The sequence below is a fragment of the Anabrus simplex genome, chromosome 1 (genome assembly GCF_040414725.1).
Source record: "Anabrus simplex isolate iqAnaSimp1 chromosome 1, ASM4041472v1, whole genome shotgun sequence".
NCBI lineage: Eukaryota > Metazoa > Arthropoda > Insecta > Orthoptera > Tettigoniidae > Anabrus > Anabrus simplex.
Genome location: NC_090265.1, coordinates 1,554,102,861 through 1,554,123,566, shown reverse-complemented (window position 1 = coordinate 1,554,123,566; position 20,706 = coordinate 1,554,102,861). Strand labels below are relative to the sequence as shown.

General features: G+C 37.1%; 1 protein-coding gene across 1 annotated transcript in view; it reads left to right on the top strand.

Annotated features, from left to right (window-relative positions):
* The window catches only part of LOC136880344 (ubiquitin carboxyl-terminal hydrolase 50), a 199,804-nt gene that overhangs the window by 89,015 nt on the left and 90,083 nt on the right, over positions 1–20,706 (top strand). Inside the window, exons 8-9 of the mRNA XM_068229180.1 lie at positions 1,012–1,176; positions 7,001–7,183. Coding sequence (XP_068085281.1) covers positions 1,012–1,176; positions 7,001–7,183 — 348 coding nt within the window. The remainder of the gene's footprint in view (positions 1–1,011; positions 1,177–7,000; positions 7,184–20,706) is intronic.

Sequence of the window (20,706 nt, the reverse complement as noted above, 5' to 3'; positions counted from 1 at the left end):
GCAGTGCCAATGCACTAAGAGACTTTGTCTCATCACTAAAAATTGATGCCTGGCTCCAGTTAGCCTACGTAGTGGCCTCCACGGTATGCACTAGCCAGCGTATTGGTAGGTATGCTAGGTACCAACTGATGAGCCCACCCTAGCACACGAGGGCGAAACGCTGGCAACCAAGAATGAGCTAGCTGGAAAATTTATAATGTCCAATAACGGACCATTTATATTGGTATTATAAATGTGCTCATTCAGGACAAATATTTCAGATTCCCTATGGAATCAACATCTATATCATCTGATGGCCAAGCAGGCATCAATTTTTAGTGATGAGACAAAGTCTCTTAGTGCATTGGCACTGCCGGTGGCTCCAGTTAGCCTACGCAGTGGCCTCCACGGTATGCACTAGCCAGCGTATTGGTAGGTGTGCTAGGTACCAACTGATGAGCCCACCCTAGCACACGAGGGCGAAACGCTGGCAACCAAGAATGAGGTAGCTGGAAAATTTATAATGTCCAATAACGGACCATTTATATTGGTATTTTAAGTGGTATGTTCCGAACTGTCAGCGGAGAGTTGGCTTGGAATGACATTAGTAGATGAATAAGTTTGAATGGCGTTTATAAAAGTAGGAAAGATCACAATATGAAGATAAAGTTGGAATTCAAGAGGACAAACTGGGGCAAATATTCATTTATAGGAAGGGGAGTTAGGGATTGGAATAACTTACCAAGGGAGATGTTCAATAAATTTCCAATTCAATTTCTTTGAAATCATTTAGGAAAAGGCTAGGAAAGCAACAGATAGGGAATCTGCCCTAAATGCAGATCAGTATTGATTGATTGATTGATTGATTGATTGATTGATTGATTGATTGATTGATTGATTGATTGATTGATTGATTGATTGATTGATTGATTGATTGATTGATTGCGGTAGAGCTTTTGAGGATCTGACCAGCCTTCAGGCTGAGTACTTAATGTACAACTGAACAACATAAATTTATTTTCACCCTAACAGGGAACTGAAACTGAACTTAGGTCATCTGGATCCCAATTTTGCATCAGACAGACAAAATGATATCGAGGAGTTTCTGTTAAAACTGTTGGAGCATTTGGAATCATTCTGCAAAGGACTGAAGGACATTTTCACCTTTACCATATTGAGGAAGTACACCTGTTCAAGGTAAGAAATCATGAGCATATTCTAGATTGTTTCCTTCTCTAATCACACATGTTAATGTGTGTTCTTAATAACAACTAAAAATCATTTGAATTTTGATTGTATAGTCAGTAATCATTTAAAGGTCACTGTTCGTCACATTGTCACATTTGTCAACTTCTGACTCTGTGAGGATATCAACAGGAAACTACACACCTCATTTCCCTTTTACACATCTTCATCGATGCCTAGACCATCTATGACAGCTGATGGTAGAGCTTTTGAGGATCTGACCAGCCTTCAGGCTGAGTACTCAACATACAACTGAACTACACAAATTTATTTCCACCTTAACAGGGAACCACTAGGAGCTCTTCCAACTGAAGCTCTTAGCTCTATTAGAAAGTCAGTGTTTTATTGCATTTGGTGTAACCTTGGCCAGACATGGTTATAAATGCAGTAATTTCCATAAATATCCAATGTACAAGAGTTTCATACATTAATGGATCAACTTTAACTGAATCGCTAATGAGATACATTCAATAGACTACAGTATTTTCCTTGAACTCCACTAACATATCTTTACAAATTATATGAAATTATTTCAATTCTAGTTAATTCCTCTTCAATGTAAACTGTATACTTGAAAGTGCTTTCACAACCTTCTTTTTACAGCTCTCCTATTTGCATCACATAACCATACTAGTTCATATTCTCTGCAACGTCCATCAAGTTTCTCTTTTCTTGGCCTTTATCCCTTTATTGTGAATAAATACCATTCTCTTGTTGTCCTCTCCTGACTGTACAGCTGTCAGAAAAAAGTGGCTGCTCCTTTGAATGTAAGTCCCTTTTAGATTTCTTCACTACTGTTCAGAGACAGGCAATGTTACATGATGTTGAGCCATGGTGTGACATGCTCTGTATAGTTATAATGGACCAGTTCCATATGCTACTATTGTGTTGTGGTGTTAGAGAGTTAGATTGGTATTCAAGAGTTTGTATGTTCAAATGCAACCTACTCGTTGTTACTTATTTTAATAGAGAGAAAATATAAATGCTCCTGTCTCTTTTATGACCATTTTGCTAATTAACACCAGGTTCATACTTTATCATTACTGTATTTATTATGATATTTTGTCTTCAAATAGAAAGAATGAAGTATTTTATTCCCAACAAAAACTTATTTCATGGCATAAACAAGAAACTTAATGGCATCTGCCATATAAAATTAGAAAACAAAGCCACAATTCAATATTTAGTCCATCTTCCTCACAACTAGACTACATATTGCAATTGAGTGGTCAACTAGTCTTTTCAAATAGTGACTGTTATCAGCCACAACATCCCAGGCATCCTAATATCTTGGAGGGGGGATTGGTTCAATTTTCTGCATATGCTTCTTTACTTGTGGTCACGTATTCTCAATTGGGTCTTCTCGCAAACCAGTCTTGAATCGATCGAGATTTGTGGACTGGATGATTGCCCTGCTGAAATTGAAGAATTCAATCATGATGCAACCTAGTTTAAAGAACCATATAACATTCCAGCAACTGTTTACATTTATGCTGGTTTGATTTTCTGTGAATGCAATGGATTGTGCCTACTCCAAAATGAGAATCTAAACCAATCACGACACAACACTTCACAACTACAGGCATGAATAACAGCATATCTGTGGTCAAGTCAGTTGCCAGGAGGGCAATATAACAAACTGGGTCCTTCCTTTGTAGTAGAAAAGGTGATTTCATCAGAAAAGATTACCCTTTTCCAATTCTGATCATAATTTCCCACTGCAAAAACTAAACACTCGTCTATGTGCTCCTCCTCAAGACCTCAAATTGGTGGCCCTTAAACAATTTCTCATGGTCTTGCCATGGCCAGGAAGTTAACAACTGCCTTCAAAGTAGCAGTGGTATAAGAGGGATTCCTTTCAAAATCTGCCACTAATGTAGCGTCCTGTTGTGGAGTTGAAATTTTCCTTCTGCCACTTCCAACTTTGCAGGTAAAAATACCCAAATGTCGATAATTTTGCACCCTTCTCCAAGCTGTCCTTTCTGAAAAATGGAAATGCCTAGCTGCTTCAGGTGCCAAGAAACCAAGTCTAATCACAGCCTGTATTACACATTCTTTTGTTCCTTCTCCACGATGTGGAGCAATGTTAAACTGTAGTCTCTGGCAAGTATTCACAGTGTTACAAATATAAATTTTAGAATTAAAAATTAAGAATATAAATACATTTAGAGTCATTAATTACTATATTATTTGCAGAGATTTAAAAGACAGTAAGTACATAGTCTTAACCTCAGAGCTGTAATTTGTTTTCTAAAGATCTGCATGGAGGGTAACTGTATCTGCAAAATAATTCCTTTATCATTACTTTGGTTATAAATTCAGAAATAGTACCATGACTTGCTGCAGCTGCTACTACAGCTATAAAACAATATGATTGTCATAAAATAAACTTATTTGTATAGAATTATTAAATAATCAGAATATAATTTAAATGAATGTTAAGTTGTTGTAGTTCTGCAAATGCATTGAATTGTATCAGTGCAAAGTAAATCATGAACAGCTCAGTCAGACAATGGGTTGGGATATAATGCCATATCTGAAGTACTTATTTGATTATTGTTTGCATGAAGGAGCTATACCAAATGAATGGCGAGTTGCTACTGTGGTCCCTGTGTATAAAGGAAATGCTGATAGACATAAAGCTGAAAATTACAGGCCAGTCAATTTAACATGCATTGCATCTACGCTTTGGGAAAGCATTGTTTCTGATTATATTAGACATATTTGCAGAATTAATAACTGATTCGACAGAAGGCAGTTTGGGTTTAGGAAAGAATATTCCACTGAAGCTCAACTTATAGGATTCCAGCAAGGTATAGCAAATATCTTGGATTCAGGAAGTCAAATGGACTGTATCGTGATTGACCTATCGAAGGCATTCGGTAGGGTGGATCATGAGAGACTACTGAAAAGAATGAGTGCTATTGGACTAGACAAAAGAGTGACTGAATGGGTGGCTATATTTCTAGAAAATAGAACTCTGAGAATTAGAGTAGGCGAATCTTTGTCTGACCCTGTAATAATTAAGAGGGGAATTCCTCAAGGCAGTATTACTGGACCTTATGGTTTTCTTATATATATCAATGATGTGAGTAAAGAAGTGGAATCAGAGATAGATCTTCTGCAGATGATATTATTCTGTACAGAGTAATAAATAAGTTACAAGATTGTGAGCAACTGCAAAACGACCTTGAGCATACAACGGCATCTGTGAGGACGAATGAATGCGACCAGCACTTGGGCTAGCTTCTTGTTATTCGGCAGGAGTCTGCGAAGGTAACATAGTAAGAAGAAGTATATTTACATGAGTTCCGAGTCAGGACTATGTATCTTCATTGTGTGGGGACTTGTGACTTTTGTTTAAGATGCTCATACTGCATGTAACTATTCATGATATTAACTTTGATAGATTTGCATTTATATTTCGATTTGCAGATGGAAAGAACAGTTTCCAATAAATATTTACCTGCATAGTAGCCTGCCTGTTTAAGTAGATTTTTCAAGATCACGAACATCTCAATTTCTAGTCCAGCATTTATGTACATTTGCAAATGTTAGAGCTGTGACATAATACAGATGAAGTATGGGGCGAGTAGGGAATATTTTACCTAGTTACAGGGCTACATAAGCAGAGTTGTCCCACGGCTGAATGGGAACTGGTTTGTCACAGTCAGTGGAAATCACCCTGGCAATAGTATAATAGTAACTGGCAGGTTGTCTTGACCCAGTTTTTCAGTACCGTGGATGAACGGATGTTTATAGTCAACCTCCGAAATAGCAGCAGCCAGACAATGAGACCACATTTCTACGCCAGGATGAAGAACCAAGGACTGACCCAGTTCATTTTTGAAGGCATGTTCAATATGACTGGCTGAAAGGAATCAGTTTTGGCAACTTTATTTAGGAGACTGAATCTCCGTTTTAAGTCATTCCACCATGTGGTTGGCAAGGATGATGTGTGTGTCTACCAAGGAGAGTTTTATTTTAGAAGCATATACTTTGGGCTGATTTTATTTATTTTTGTCCATGTCACTATGGTTGTTGCAGTAGACGAGATTTCTATTTCACAGGGTTTAGTTTTGATCTTTGTGTCATGTAATCTTTTTCAGAGACTAATGTTGAGTTATGTGTTGAAAGTTAAAGCTTACTCTGTTATTTTCATGAATTTGTGTGATGTAATTTATTTCAGGAGTCCATGTTGATTTATGTATGCTGTTGTAAAGTCCACCAGTTGATTGGTTTTTGTGTCATGTAATCTATTTAAGGAACCTATGTTGAATAGGAAATGATTGCTTGAAGTGTGAAATTTATTTCCTTATATTTTCCATCAAGACTTTAAGTGAGTGAGAGTTGTGTAAATGCAGCACGCTGTTTCTTGGTGAGGCCTCGAAAATACGACATTATGTTTTTGTTATTTGATTGTGTATATTTGCCATTTATGTGTGGTTTTGATCCACAGTGTTTTGTTGTTACTCATGATTGAGGTGTATATATTTGTACAATGTTTTACCACTCAGCGTAGTTTTATATTGTACAATTAGATTAGTCATTGTCTCCCCTATGTGCATTAAAACACAACTTTTCTTAAGTTTAGCGACCCCCACTGCAATGTCAAGTGTGCAGGAAAGGGGAAATAGACTCATCTACAATTGAAAGAATTAATAAAAACGAAGCCAGGAGCGTGGTGCAAGCATGCTAGCCAAAGCGTTAAAGTAATAAAATTCACAAATTTCTCTTTGCAATGTTAATAATGTGTGTCAACATACACTTGTAAATTTGTATTATATTTTGGATTCTCTTGATGAACTCTATCAATCTGAGAGAATGATCTGAGTCATGTAATTTTTGATCACTTTGATATTTTTGCTATTTTCTTCTTTTTTTCCCCTTGTTTATTTTTAATAAACAGAGTTTTCCTCTAAACTGATGTCATGCTTCACCTTGCTTTATTTATATCTTTTAGTTGACCTCACTGTGTCCAATTTAGTTATATGTTCCCCATCAAAATCCAGGGTGTAAATATTTTTAAGGTATTATTTCTTCATAGTTCGAACTGAGTACGCCCGGGAGCGGCTGACTTGTCTGGGGCAAATTACCTTGATGGTAGAAATGGGGACAGAGTGCAACCACTTTTATTTTTGACAGTTGTGAAAATGTTCATTGAATTATACACTTACAGGTGTTTCTTCATGGTCTCTTCACCAAAATATTTTCAATTATCTATGTTGTGTTTTATAGGAGTCTAATCAATAATAACCAATAATGTTATTGGTTATTACATTCCACTAACTACTTTTATGCCTTTTGAAGATGCCGAGGTGCTGGAATTTTGTTCTATGGGAGTTCTTTTATGTGCCTGTAAATCTACAGATATATCTGAGCACCTTCAAATACAACAAGACTGAGCCAGGATCAAACCTGCCAACAAGCCATCATTTTAACCATCTGAGCCACTCAGTCTGGTGGAGTCTAATCAGTTTATTATTGTATTCAGTGGATTATCACTGTGTTTGCATATTTTGAGACCTAAGGTAGTACTGCAGATTTATATCCAAATAAAAAGTAACTTAAAAATAGCAGCTCTCAGTTTACTAGAGTATGAATATGATAGAAATACTGTGAAACATCAATGTATATATATTGCTACACTATATTTAAATTTCAGTAACAAAATAAGTTATTTGAATGGCACCACATTTGACTTACAGTATATAGTTTAAGTATTTCACTTTTTTACTTCCTTTATGGTTGCATATTATGAATATTTTCATTCTAGATGTGGGGATTATGACTTCAAGGATGAAAAAGAATGTATCCTTTATGTCAATATTGACAGTGGCAGCTGTGGTCTTCAAAAGGCTATACAGACAATCTTCAGTGGAGATGATGTCAGAAAACACTGTGTAACTTGCAAATGGCCAAAGTGCAGCTTAGTCACTGTGCTGCACCAAATCCCAAGGTAAAGAAAGTGAATTATCCAGCTATTCAAATATTTTAAGGACTTTCTTCTCAACACCAATTTCTCTTTATAATGCAACCTATGTTCTTAAACAAAGTGAACTTCACATGCCTCATGTGTGAATCTTTACATTTTTAGCCAATTAGAAACAATCTCAAGAACTATTTCCAACATGCTAATACTTGCAGGGATGTAAAAAATTGCTTTCAATAATAATATCTAAAGAGAAGATTTATATTTATTAAGGGATAGATTAAAACTTCATGTAGAGGTGTTCAGTGCAATTATAATTGAAATATATTCCTCATTTTGTGCTAGTTCGTGTAAAGGCATAAATGAGAAATCAAGGAAAAAACTAGGATGAAAGGTGACTTACTTGTTTGACACAAAACACTTAGTGTAATTAGTGACTTGCTTGAGAAGTTACATGAAGATCAGTTACAATTAATGCAGGAGAAAAACCAATTAACATCCCGTCATGATCAGTTGCTTGAACTAATTCATGTGAGTGCACATTAAATAATTTTAAATTGAAGTGAAGATTTAATCTGCCAGCTTAAATCCCCAACCAATCATGGGAGATAGGTACCTGTCACATTAATGGAGTGTGTTACAATTATGTAAAATTTTTGACACAAGAACATCATTTATTGAATTGTCATATACGTATAAATTTCATTTGATAACTACATCAAGCAGGTGGTTGAAACCAGTTCGCCTGGCGAGAGCCATGATTTGAATTTTTTTTTTCCTTGCTCAAACACTGTCGAGGGGTGAAACAACATGTGTCTCAGGCTCAAAAACTTTCAAGGTTGCAGCCGGCTATGTGTGTGGTAGACCAGAATATTCTCGAAGCTCAGGCTTGAACCAATGATCAATTACGAATGATTCAATGTAACCAATAGGACACGTTATAGTGACACACTTGTAACGAGTGGATGTCTACAGACCTCATTCTCCTTTCCTATCTTCAGATGTGATTCATTCTTCTTATGAGCATTTTGACAGCTGTATGAGCAACTCATTCTTCACATTATAGGGAGCATACACGGTACTAGTAACAGAGCGCTCTGGCGGAGTTCCAAGAATTAATACGGTGAAAGTGCGTTCCGCTGGAAGACTTGCTTCATAGTTATGGCAAAAAATATCATTGGATCTTGTCGTCAAGATAAATATGAAGTAATGCTATGGAAGTTGTAATGCTGTACATATAAAAATACATTTAAACCTGATATTGTTGTCACAGGGCAAAATTAATAACAATATTGTAACTACCTCATATCTATAAATCTGTGAAAACTCAAATTTCGCGAGTGAGTTTTCCGGTGAAATTGACTGTGCTTTTGACAAGCTATTGACAGGCAGCATCCTGTAAGCAAATAAACAGGAATTCAGTTGGAATAAGTAGATAACACGTCATGTTGCTAAGCGAAGTTCTGATAAGATAGATTTATACGAGTGGATTATGGGCGGTGCAGGGGTTACAGTTCTACGTTCTTTATTACTGGTGGCAAGAAATTTGCTAGCACACAAGCTACGTAAATAATGTCACCGATATATGGAATATTTTTCAAGATTTTGAAAATGTTCACCCTCTGCATGCATCTTTCAATATGAATTCGGACACTTGCTACACTCTGAGTTTGTAACACTTCATCTTTAATCTCCCACTGTGAAGAAAAGGCGGCATAACAATTAAAGAATGAGGTGATTGTGTTTTAAAACCTGGGAATCCCTTCTAATATAACGTCCCCTTCACTCAAAAGATTTTGGAAGCCTGAATTGTTAACAATAAAAGTATCACTAGTTCTTTCACCATAACAAGGGGAAGCAAAAACATTAGTTCCGTTTGTGGGCACAGCTAATAAAAAGTTAAATGTATAACATGACTTGTACGAAGAATACATGTAACATCTCTCATCTATTCTTGCTGGCATTTCATTTCTGCTGATTTCATTTCTGTGCAATCTATTATAACTCGTGCGTCAGGATAATATGTTTTAAAAGCGCTAGGCAAAGTATTTTGCACGGATAGTTTGCTAAGCCAAAAAAGCAAAATTAGAAGTGCGTTTCTTGACTACTCCGAGAGCAGTAAAAAATATTCACGCAGCAGTAGTCCGATGTACACCAAATATGTCTGCCAAGGAAGCAAAGGTCCAATTTCATTTTCATTAACAAGAGTAAACAAACATCGTTATTACTTATATTTATAGACACTTTAGAAACAAAGAAAAAAGTAAAAACTGAATGTTTTAAATGAAACAATTGTTAAATCCTTCAACTGTGCCTCACTTTTTATGCTCTGGTATCCATAAAATCCTCTGCATGGGATGTTGGGACCACAACTTTTATCCACCTTTTCCGAAATACTTGAAGGTACTGTGCTTGAGTAGCACAGTGTGCCTATATCATTCCCCTAAAAACACAAGTGAATTCGAAAGTCGTTGCTTCAATCTCAAATGCTCGTTGCACCGACTTATGTAGTTTTTAACACATTCATTTTTCACAATAAATTCATGAGTTTCCTGATTGGAAGACATATGTATATTTGAGCATTTCATTCGTTTACTTGCTCTTAAAACCGGGATACATCACATTCTTTTTTTGGTTTCTTCTGATAGCTCTCATAAAACACAGATGGTATATATGATGGATGATTTTCAATATTACTTGGCTTTCCTCCAACAAAATGTTCACTGCAAATGGCGGAGCATTTGTTGGGTTCCCATGGAGTTCCGTCTGCACTGAAATGCAGGAAAACATTATTATTATTATTATTATTATTATTATTATTATTATTATTATTATTCGGCGTAGTCAAGACACGTGCACATGGAAGGACATGAATGTAAACATATGTACCTGCTGCAATGCATAATCGAAATGAAATGTACTATTTGAAAGTGTACTTAAATGAACGTGTTCTTGACTTGGCATACCTGGTATGTTTGAAATATGTGATATGAAATGTGTGATTTACGTCAAAAATGAAATAAGGTAGCCTACTGTACTTACTTTATCCTTCCCACAGCCGAAATCCACTTCCTGCATCTGCCCGATTCCTATGGACGACCAGGAAATGTGCGAAATGTAATTCCTTTTCCATGCGTGTTTCTTTGTGTATTGTGGCAGTTCACTGCACAACAGTTTCTATTTGATTTAGGCATTTTGATATACTACTACCACAATTTCACACCCACAGTTACACAGCTTGGACTGACCGCTCAAGACAATATCACCGAAATGTTACCGATTTTCCGCGAGAGGTGCTGAGAGCGACCGTGCACGCTCCCTATAGGCACGCAAACCCGCGAAGTGTATATAAGCGGAATTCAGAGGCAGCTCGGGGTCAGTTAGTCATGGGAGGTACAGCTTGCCAGCCATAGTGGCAGTTTAACATAGAGAAACTGCAAGTTAAATATCTGACATAGCACTGTTGAGATAGAAAACATGGTCGTGTGTGGATTGTAATTTTGTCTGTCAGTTTTCAGCTTATGGGAGGTTCTATGCACCTTGAAGGAATTAAGAAGCCAACTAGGCTGTCTCATAAAGTCATGCAATGAGTCAATAGGACCCCAGCAATAAAGATGATTTCCAGTCGCCACACTAAATGTTGTTTCTAAATGGAAAGCGCTGTCCTAGCCTAAGGATGAAACTACCAGAAATGTGAGGATTAAGGACTCATGATTGAACCTTGTTGGCAGCAAATTTAAGTATAATTTGTAAATATTATCCATTTCAAATTTTATAGAATATAATATGATCCTTCTAGTGTAGTGTAGTGTAGTGTAGTATCCTATTAGTTAGTTTTCCATTTCAACTCTTGATTATAGTAGATTCTGATCTAGTTTTGGATCATATTGTGTGGGGGTGATGTCTTCAAATATCAAGCATAATTCAAGTCACCGGTGTTAAACTAAGAATCATGAACTAATAATCATTCCAGATGTTAAAATAAGAGCTAAAATACTTAATTTCTGATGATATGATGATGATGATGATGATGATGATGATGATGATGATGATGATGATGATTGTGATAATCAAGGTCATAGGAAGGAAGCTAGACTTTTCTAGAACAAATATTCTTCATTACGATAGTTGTAGATCATCAAAGCTTTCTCTTAATAATTTTGACTTGGATGAGTGTTAGGAGTAACAATAACAATAACTTAACTTCCAATCAGCGAGATAAATGTGGGATTTAAAAGAAGATGAGTGTTTTAAACTTTCATTTTGTGATTACAGTAAATCCTCCCTATAACGGACACCTTCGGGACTGAAAAAAATGTCCGTTATGAAGGGGTGTCCACCCGCGAGAGGTTATGAAACCAGTTCCATTAAACACAATTTGGAACACAATAACCCTTGCATTATATGTGTTAACAATTCTCACAAATGTACCTTTAATTGTATACTGTATACAGTATTGTACAATATACTGCACTGTACTCACATGAGAAAGTTGTAGATGGGCTGCTGCAGTTGCGATGCACTGTATTAAAGAGACAACAACACTTCTATGGAAACCTCTATTGAACACACTGTACACTATTATTGTTCACCATGTTAAAATTAAGCAGAACGTCTGAGTTTTTGAAACTTCAAATCAGTATGTAGATGTAGCAATCTCTAGCACAGTACAGTAAAACATTAGCACTTGAAAGAATCCTTAATGTTCGTTTGTTTTGTCCATTTCGGTTTAGCAAAAATGTTTTCACTATGTGCAATTAAATCCTGGGTCAAATTTACACCTTTTTCATCGTTTTGTTTATAATAAAATTCTTTCAGTCGCTTAACAAAGCCGAGAGCCTCACTGTACGAAGTTATGGGCAGCACATTCATTTCCGTATTTTCTTCAAAGTCGTCATTAGCATCACCTTCACTCCTGCTTTCGTCAGAATCATTTTTGTCCTTTTTCCCTTGGATTGACTGAAGAATCGTTTTCGTGTCTTCACTGTCACACGCTGTTGGAATATCTGAATCAATTTCGATATAGGTGTTCACTTGTACACTGTAACCTGCTGCATTAATCAACTCTTGTATTGTTTCCATGCTGTCAGGAAGGGTATCCGATTCTATTTCGGGATGTCCACCACTAGCGGGAAACCCAGCTTTCAGAAAAGCAGTTATGAATTGTTGAGGCCGTGACGTTTTTCCATGCATTGGTTATCCATGAAATTGCTTGGAGAACATTCAGCCCCTTTGTCAGTGTTTGAAGGGTTACTTCATTCCCGTTAAATTCTGATACTATGTGCTTCATCACTAACTGTCTGTACATAACCTTGAAGTTCTGGATCACTCCTTGGTGAAGCAGCTGAGAAACTGATGTTACATTTGGTGGGAGAAAGACGATCTTCACATTTTGCAACTTAATTGTATCCGGATGCGATGCTGCATTATCGAGGAATAATAACACTTTTCGCTCCTAGTGTATCATTTTTCTGTCCAATTGTCCTAGCCACTCTGTCATTATTTCTCTGGTCATCCATGCTTTCCTATTCGCTTTCCATTTAATGCCAAACTTCGTAATATCCATATTTTTAAAACACCTTGGTTTTGCAGCTTTTCCTATCACAAGGGGCCCCTCCCATTCTCCACTCATACTTGCACATAACAAGACCGTAAGACGTTCTTTCGCAACTTTTCCACCAGTACAATGATTTCCTTTGAAACACAAAGTTTTGTCAGGTAAAGCACGGAAAAATAATCCAGTTTCATCGGCATTCCAAATATTTTCCGGAGCATACCCGTCTATGATTGAAGGTATTTTTTCTTGCCAAACAATCTCCATATTAACACTGGATGATTCTCCGCAAATCACTCTGAAGTTGATACCATGTCGCTTTCTGAATCTTTCTCGCCAGCCATTCGAGGCTTTGAAATCTGCAATACCTAATTCTGTCGCGAATTCTAATGCTTTTGCTTGTATCATTGGTCCTGACACAGGGACATTCTGACTTCTTATTTTAGCGAACCACTCTAGCGTTGCCTTGTCAATGAGAACTCCACCACCACTTTGAAACAGTTTAATGCGCTGTTCGTTGCCATTTAAATGCCATTCTTTCAATAGTTCCTCTTGCTTTTTCACAGTTTCAGCTGTCTGTGTCTTTCCAATCTTAAACACTTCGGACAGTTTACGCACACCACACTTCTCACGTTTATGATAGTCTATTATGCCTACCTTTTCTTTTAAAGTTAAAAACTTCCTCGGAGCCATGTTTACACCAACTTACTAATGTAAAATTGAACACATCAAAAGCCCACGAGTCAATGAAAAGTAACCTGGCAGTGAAGGTACGAATTCCAGCGCTGTCGAGCATGTCAGATCACACAACTTCCGGAAGTGAGTGTTGCCTTCCAAGAATGTGTACAGCCAGGATCAAAAGTTACGGTGTCTGTGATTCTTGGAAGTACCGGCTGTGCAAAAAGTAAGCGAATACATACTGTACAGGACACAAATACAGAATTTTTTGAAAAAGAAAGTGTCCGTTAGGAGAGGTTTAATTGGAGTTTCTCGGGGCTATGGTGTGTCCGTGTCCGTAATAAAGGGTGTCCGTATAAGAGGGGTAAATTACTCATACACAACATGGCATTTAATTACGGACCTAGAAAATCGTCCGCCAACGAAGGGTGTCCGCCGGTGAGAGGTGTCCGTTAAGACAGGTTTTACTGTATATATTTGAAATGCAAAGTGTGTTCTGATATTATGTGAATTTACCAGTGGAAAATATGGTTGGAGCTGATGTCTTCAAGACTATAATTGGGGAGCACTTGCACAATGCGATGGTTACGAATACAACCACATTGTGGATTTTTATATATGATATGTAAATGTAGATTTATTTCACACTCAACTACAGTAGTCAGGTGAATTCAACTACTTTACACTCATACCAGTCAAGATATAATTTCAAATACATGTTCGAGTTATTGTTTAGCCTACTCTTCTTGAAAATCCACAGCCTGTTTCCAGTTATTCGACTGGGTCAGGAATGGAATGAATGAAGCCCCCATCTAGCAGCGAGGATAGGAATTGCACCGGCTGCCGAAGCCTGTTGCACTCCTCGGGGGCAATGATTAATGAATGACAGATGAAATTAAATGATATTGGAAAGTGTTGCTGGAATGAAATATGACAGGGAAAACTGGAGTACCTGTAGGAAAACCTGTCTCACCTCCGCTTTGTCCAGCACAAATCTCATGTGGAGTGACCAGGATTTGAATCATGGAACCCAGCAGTGAGAGGCCGGTGCACTGCCGCCTGAGCCATGGAGGCTCCCTACTCTTCTTCAAGAGTAGAATTCATAGATACGACATTGCAATTTAATGGGATTAGAACACTTACGTGACTCATCTTTAATTCAGTCACCACTCCACAAGTGAATTATTGAACTTAGAGGTGTGCAGTTTAGATCTTCTCATTACTATCACTGAGTTTGATTATGTATAAAATCATTACTTAAAAGTAATGAAGCCATGACCATGTAAATAGTTGTATATAAGTGTGTAGTTGATGATTGTGTGTTGTAGTATTTTGCTGGTATGTTGATTTATTGTATTACTTATTCATGTTTGATGATTTATTAGTTGCTGATTTATCCTGTGTTCTGCCACAGTGGAAATCATTTCAACGATGCTTAGGATAATTTTTCAAGAAGTGGAAAGAGTTTAATGATTTTATTAATGATGTCCTGGTTTGAGAAGTTTATAATTTAAAAATTTGGTTCTTGATTAATTTGGTTTCATCTGGACTCAGTGATAGCAAGTATTAATTAATTAGTTAATTAATTAATTAATGTTAATTTTGTTTCTCCACCCCAGTTGATATTTTTTGTTAATAAATGCCACTTCACTATTTTTGTGAGTGTTATTTATGCCTTGTTTATCCTGCCATTTTCTTAAGTCCCTAATTTTGGGTTGTACATACAAATGGTCCACACCTAGTGATTCTGAGTCAAACCGGGAATGGGGACAATACTTATATGGAGGATTAAAGTGGTCTATCAAGGAACTGTGAGTTGTGTGAAAGTAGCAGGAGAGAGAACAATTGGCTAGAACAGAAGAATGGTTTTAAACAAGGAAGGACTCTCTCACCACTACTTTTCATTGTAGTAATGGATAATGTAATGGGGAAGAAAAGATGAAAGCAATGAAGTTTGCAGATAATTTGATCATGTGGGAAAATAGTGAGGAGGAAGTGAAACAGATGCATGGGATGAAATAGTACAAGGATATGGTTTGAAACTTAGTATAAAGAAGAGAAGGATTGATCAACAACTGGAAAAACAATTGATGGGGAGTGACTGAGGAAGGTGCAGATTTTCTACTATCTACACAGCTTAATACATGAAAACAGGGAGGGGGAATTAGTGGGTGAAACAAACAGATGCATTTCTCAAAAATATTACAAAGCTTAGTATGGAGTAATGGTGCCATACAAAACACCAAATGAGTGATACCAACCATAATAATACTGACATATGCTTCAGAAACTTGGATAATAAGAGGAAGAGAAAAAAGCAGGATCCAGGTTAGTGAGATGGAATTTTTGAGAAGTAGAATAGGAGTAACAAAAATGGATAAGAAATGAGAAGTTAGAGAAATAGAGCAAATGGAACCATTGCAGGACAGAATAGAGGAATTAAGGCTTAGATGGTATTAAATCTTGATGTGAAAGGAAAAGAAGAGGATACCCAGGAAGATGCACGAGATGGGAGTGGAAGACAGGAGACCAAGGAGAAGACCAAGGGACAGATGACTGAAAGGAGTGGAGGAGTGGATGAAGAAAATAGACGAGGAGTGGACCTAAACGATGACAGAATTGGTGGGAAGACAAGACAATGGAGAAGCTTAGGTACTGAACAGACCTGGCCAGTGGCTGGAAGCAGTTCACAATAATGATAATAACAACTGCAGAGTCAACAAGACGAGTGACACCTTCCACGGTGTATTCAACAGTGATACACATTCTAACATCTAGGTCGTTAATGACCTCTGAAAGATTTTATAGTGTGTACGATTTAAATTGGTGTTTGACATCATTTGATATCATGTCATATGTATATATTGTACCAGAAACACTGATCCAACATTGGTGTTGAAGTATTTCAAACTTTAAAATACGTGCCGCGTGCCAACCGAGCAGCCAGTTACAGCAAGCATGGGGTGAGTGACATAGGAGCCAGCTCCAACTCACCAAGGCTATGTTACGGCATTCATAGAAGTTTCCATACCTTCTACCCTGAATAACTCATATGATACGAATACACGAATAACTTCAGCATACACACCATTTTAATATCTCCAATCCCAGCAAGTTTCATTCAAATCCACATCAGATTAAGAAAGTTATTGAGAGGAATGAAACAGCTGCAGTTTCCACAACTTCAGGATAAAAGAGACGCGAGAATTCGACACAACACAGTCTTGTCCCACAGACGAACCAGGACGGTTTGCTGATGGAAGTTGGTGCTACAATGTAACATTGCGGAATCAAAGTCTACGGTGTCAACTCTACTAAATTACAGTGAGAATAACATGACAACTACAGAATGGATGTGGAAAACAGCACAGAACCCTGAAAGGTAATGGAACGTAGCCTTTTGCGAAGAAAGAAAATGCAGGGGGTAACTGCCCTTAGATTACACACATTTACTTATTTTTTAAAGAAACAAATCAAAACTCATAATAGAAAAGAACAAATTAAAAACTCAAAATATAAAGATCTTTACAAGGAAATTTAGGATTTAACTGCACCTGGAGACATGTGCAGTGCACAAAAGAAATTCAACCATTTAATTTGAATTAGAAGAAAATTATCGAGTGATACATGTCAATTAAAATGAGGGCTAATCCCAATCTACACAAATGTAGGAAAAAATAAACCAAACACAGAGGTACAGCATTACTACCTAAAACACTTCAGGTAATGGGCAGAGATTTTCAGTGCTTATGTAAGGTGACTCAGAAATACAGGGTTGCAAACCCAAGGGATAATTACATTATGAGTTACAAAGTTAAGAAAAAAAGTATTGCCTCCAAAAAAAGGGTACAAGATCTTAGCTGAAAAGCTAAGTCTTCTCGACAAATTTAGCGGTGAACCTAAAACTTGAGGATAAATTCCTGCGTAAGGAAAAGAAATGATTACATTCAAATGAAGTTGAAAACCAAAATAAACGTAGAAACAGTGCTTACCCTGAGACCAGGTTTTCCCACGAGGGGACTGAAGGAGGAGCACAACAGCTCGCTACAATGGTCAGATGATCAAAAGACGCAGATCCTACCTTGCTCCCACCGAAGGAGCAGCACAAGATCCAGAAACAGGAAATGGTGCAACCACCAAAGAGAACCAGAATATCGAGTTCACCTTCAACTTTCACATTCACCAATTACATTAACTCTTATTTTCTCCAATCAAAAGTCTATTTGTTCTTGCTGACAAATGTTCAAGAAAAGTCTTTGTTTACACAACAGAAAACATTCTTCCAGAACTGCACATGTAGGTGTACGCCTATTCACAAATTTTGACAACAAAAAGGTTAATATTAAAATTCACAGATAAATGATAATTTTGGTACAACACATCTAAAACAGAATTCTTCCAAGTCCAAAGGTCTGAACAAAATAAAATCTTATACAACAAAAGAGAAATTTAAAACAATAAATTAAGAAATTTCAATCAATCCCCACTGTTGTCTTAATACTGCCACAAGAACTTTCAGTGAACAGAACTAATTTTCATGATTAAATTATTATAAAGTCTTACCAGTATTATTATTCATGTTTGAACATAAACATGGCAGTGTGAGTGAACGGGATTAATTTCACTCCTGTATTAATAGTCTAATAGTACTATTTTCTTGTCATATGCCTGCATAACAGTGTGTGTGTGAATGGAACTAAATGCACATGTAAAGCATTTAACTACTTCTACCGAAGTGAAGTAACTGCCATTTATAGTGTCATAGCAGTGTTGGAACTTTGTAAATACATTCAAAGCAATCATAAAACAGTAGAACTCTATAAATAGTTGCGTTATCTTCTTCAAATACTAAAAATCATAACTGAACTATTTGTTTTGTGTGAACAATCTTATAATCTGTGCCAAGTGTAACTTAGGTTAAGAAGAATGCGGGTTTGATTCTATTGACATTCGGCAGCGTGAAAGTTAATTTCTTTATTGTCTCAAGTCAGTGACCAGTTTATTTGCCTTAAAGAATGTTTGTTTCCCATTCCATTGAATTCAACATTTGCAGTTTGCTTTTTTTTTTTTTTTTTTTTTTTTTTTTTTTTTTTTTTTTTTTTTTTTTTTTTTTTGTGAGTACGATTAAAGTTAGTTCAAAAATTACACTTTTTTTTTTTTTGCTAGGGACTTTACGTCGCACCGACACAGATATGGCCAACTCGCCCGGTAAATTACACCTCTTACTAATCCATGTAATATGTCCAGGGGGCTTAAATGTGTGTGTTCACGCTATCCTGAGTGAGTGAGCCCGGTGACTCAAACTCCTAGACCTTCAAGATCTTCAAGAACTTCTATAACTTCAAAAACATTTAGAGCTGCCCTCGTTGGAGTGTACGTGATCCATGGTACTTCTCCATGATGAGGATGGGAGGAGTAGCAGAGCAGTGTGGGACATAGCCAGCCGCAAGACGGAGAAACGTCACACTCAATCCATCTTCCACTGTACCGAGGTGATATGAACTTGACTTTATACAATAAACAAACAATTTTAAAAGTTCAGAACTTCATTCAAAGCAAATCCTCTCACTCTCTGTACCCACTCCAATTTGATGTACCATACACACCCTACGTACTATCTCATGCTCATCAAACTATAAAGTACGGGCAATTCCTGGTAAAATATATATATCTACATATATAGAGAGAAATTTATTGGGTTATTTTATTATTTCATATTGTAATTTCATTCCATTATATTGTACAGTAACTGTTCGCGAGAGCTGAAAAGAAAGGTTTCATACAAGTAGTATATTGCATCATCATCATCACCATCATCATCATGTCCCAACTCCAGTTTCCCGGGTGTGGTGTACAAGTGTTCGCCATTTCCTTCTGTCACCATACATCTTCTGATCCAGTACATCCTCCCATTTGTATCCTCTCTCCTCCACATCTTATCTTACGGTCTCTATCCAACGTTTTCTTGGTCTTCCCTGTGGTCTTCTTTCTACGAGATTAAGGTCGAAATATTTTCTGGCAGGTCTTTCCCTGTTCATTCTCATTATGTGCCCATACCATTGAAGCCTGCGTTTCTTTATGACACTGGTAATAGGAACCTCAATACCAGCTACTTTCCCATTCACTTCATTTCTGATCTTGTCCTTTCTGGTTGTTTGGTTCATGGTTCTAATGAATCTCATTTTAGTTGCTTGGATTCTACTGAAGTCTTTATTTAGTTGGGTACATGTCTCTAAACCGTACATGAGGATTGCTATGAAGTAAGTGTGATACATGATTGTTTTCGCTTTCTGTGGTATTTTGCAGTCCCAGAGAAGATTTCTGACTTGACTGTAGAAGTTCGATGCTTTTTTGTCCTGATGAGTATTTCCTGCTTAACAGTGTTGTCTTTCAAGATTGTGCTTCTGAGGTACTTGAAGTGAAAAGCTGATTCGATTTTTGCTCCTTTGAGAAATATATTTGAGCTTGTACCTTCCCTGTTGATGGTCATTTCCACTGTCTTTGTTTTGCTCATCTTCAGTCCAAAATTTCTGAATGTGTTGTTCCATTCAGTAAGTTTCTTCTGAACTTCTCTCCCCATAAAAGCACATCATCAGCAAATACCAGGGAATTTGGTTCACTGTCCATTTTCTTGATAGATTTGATGACCTTGCCCATTACTATTATGAACAGGAGTGGTGACAGAGCACTTCTTTGTTGGACACCTTTCTTTGTTTCAAACCATTTTGATCATTCGTTGCCTATCTGGACACAGCTGTAGCACTTCTGGTATAGCATCTTGACTTTGTCAATTAAGTACTTTGGCACCTTTAGGTCTTCCAGACATTCCCATATCTTGTTTTGAGGAACACTATCGTATGCTTTTTCAATGTCCACAAATGCAATCACAAGATTTCCTCCATATTCCCAGTACTTTTCTGTCAGCATCTTTACTGCAAAGATAAGATCCACAGTACTTTGACCTTTCCTGAACCCATGTTGTTCTTCCTCAAGCAAAGGTTCAACTATCTTCATAAGTCTTGTTTCTGTAATCTTTTCCAGCAGCTTCAGTGAGTGTGACAACAGCGTGATGCCTCTGTAATTTCCACATTTCTGTCGGTTGCCCTTTTTGAACAGTGGGATGATGACTCCTTTACTCCAATCCTCCTGGAATTTTAAGACAGTAGCTAGTCAAGGCCAACATTTAAGACTTTCCTTGTTCGCTTCAATTTGAATACGGCAACACCCCTTGAGCCTGTTAGCGTTGGACGCTATGTACAAGGCGGGAAAGCTCGACCTATTAAGAAGAAGCTACTAAATGGATTTGATGAAGGGATTG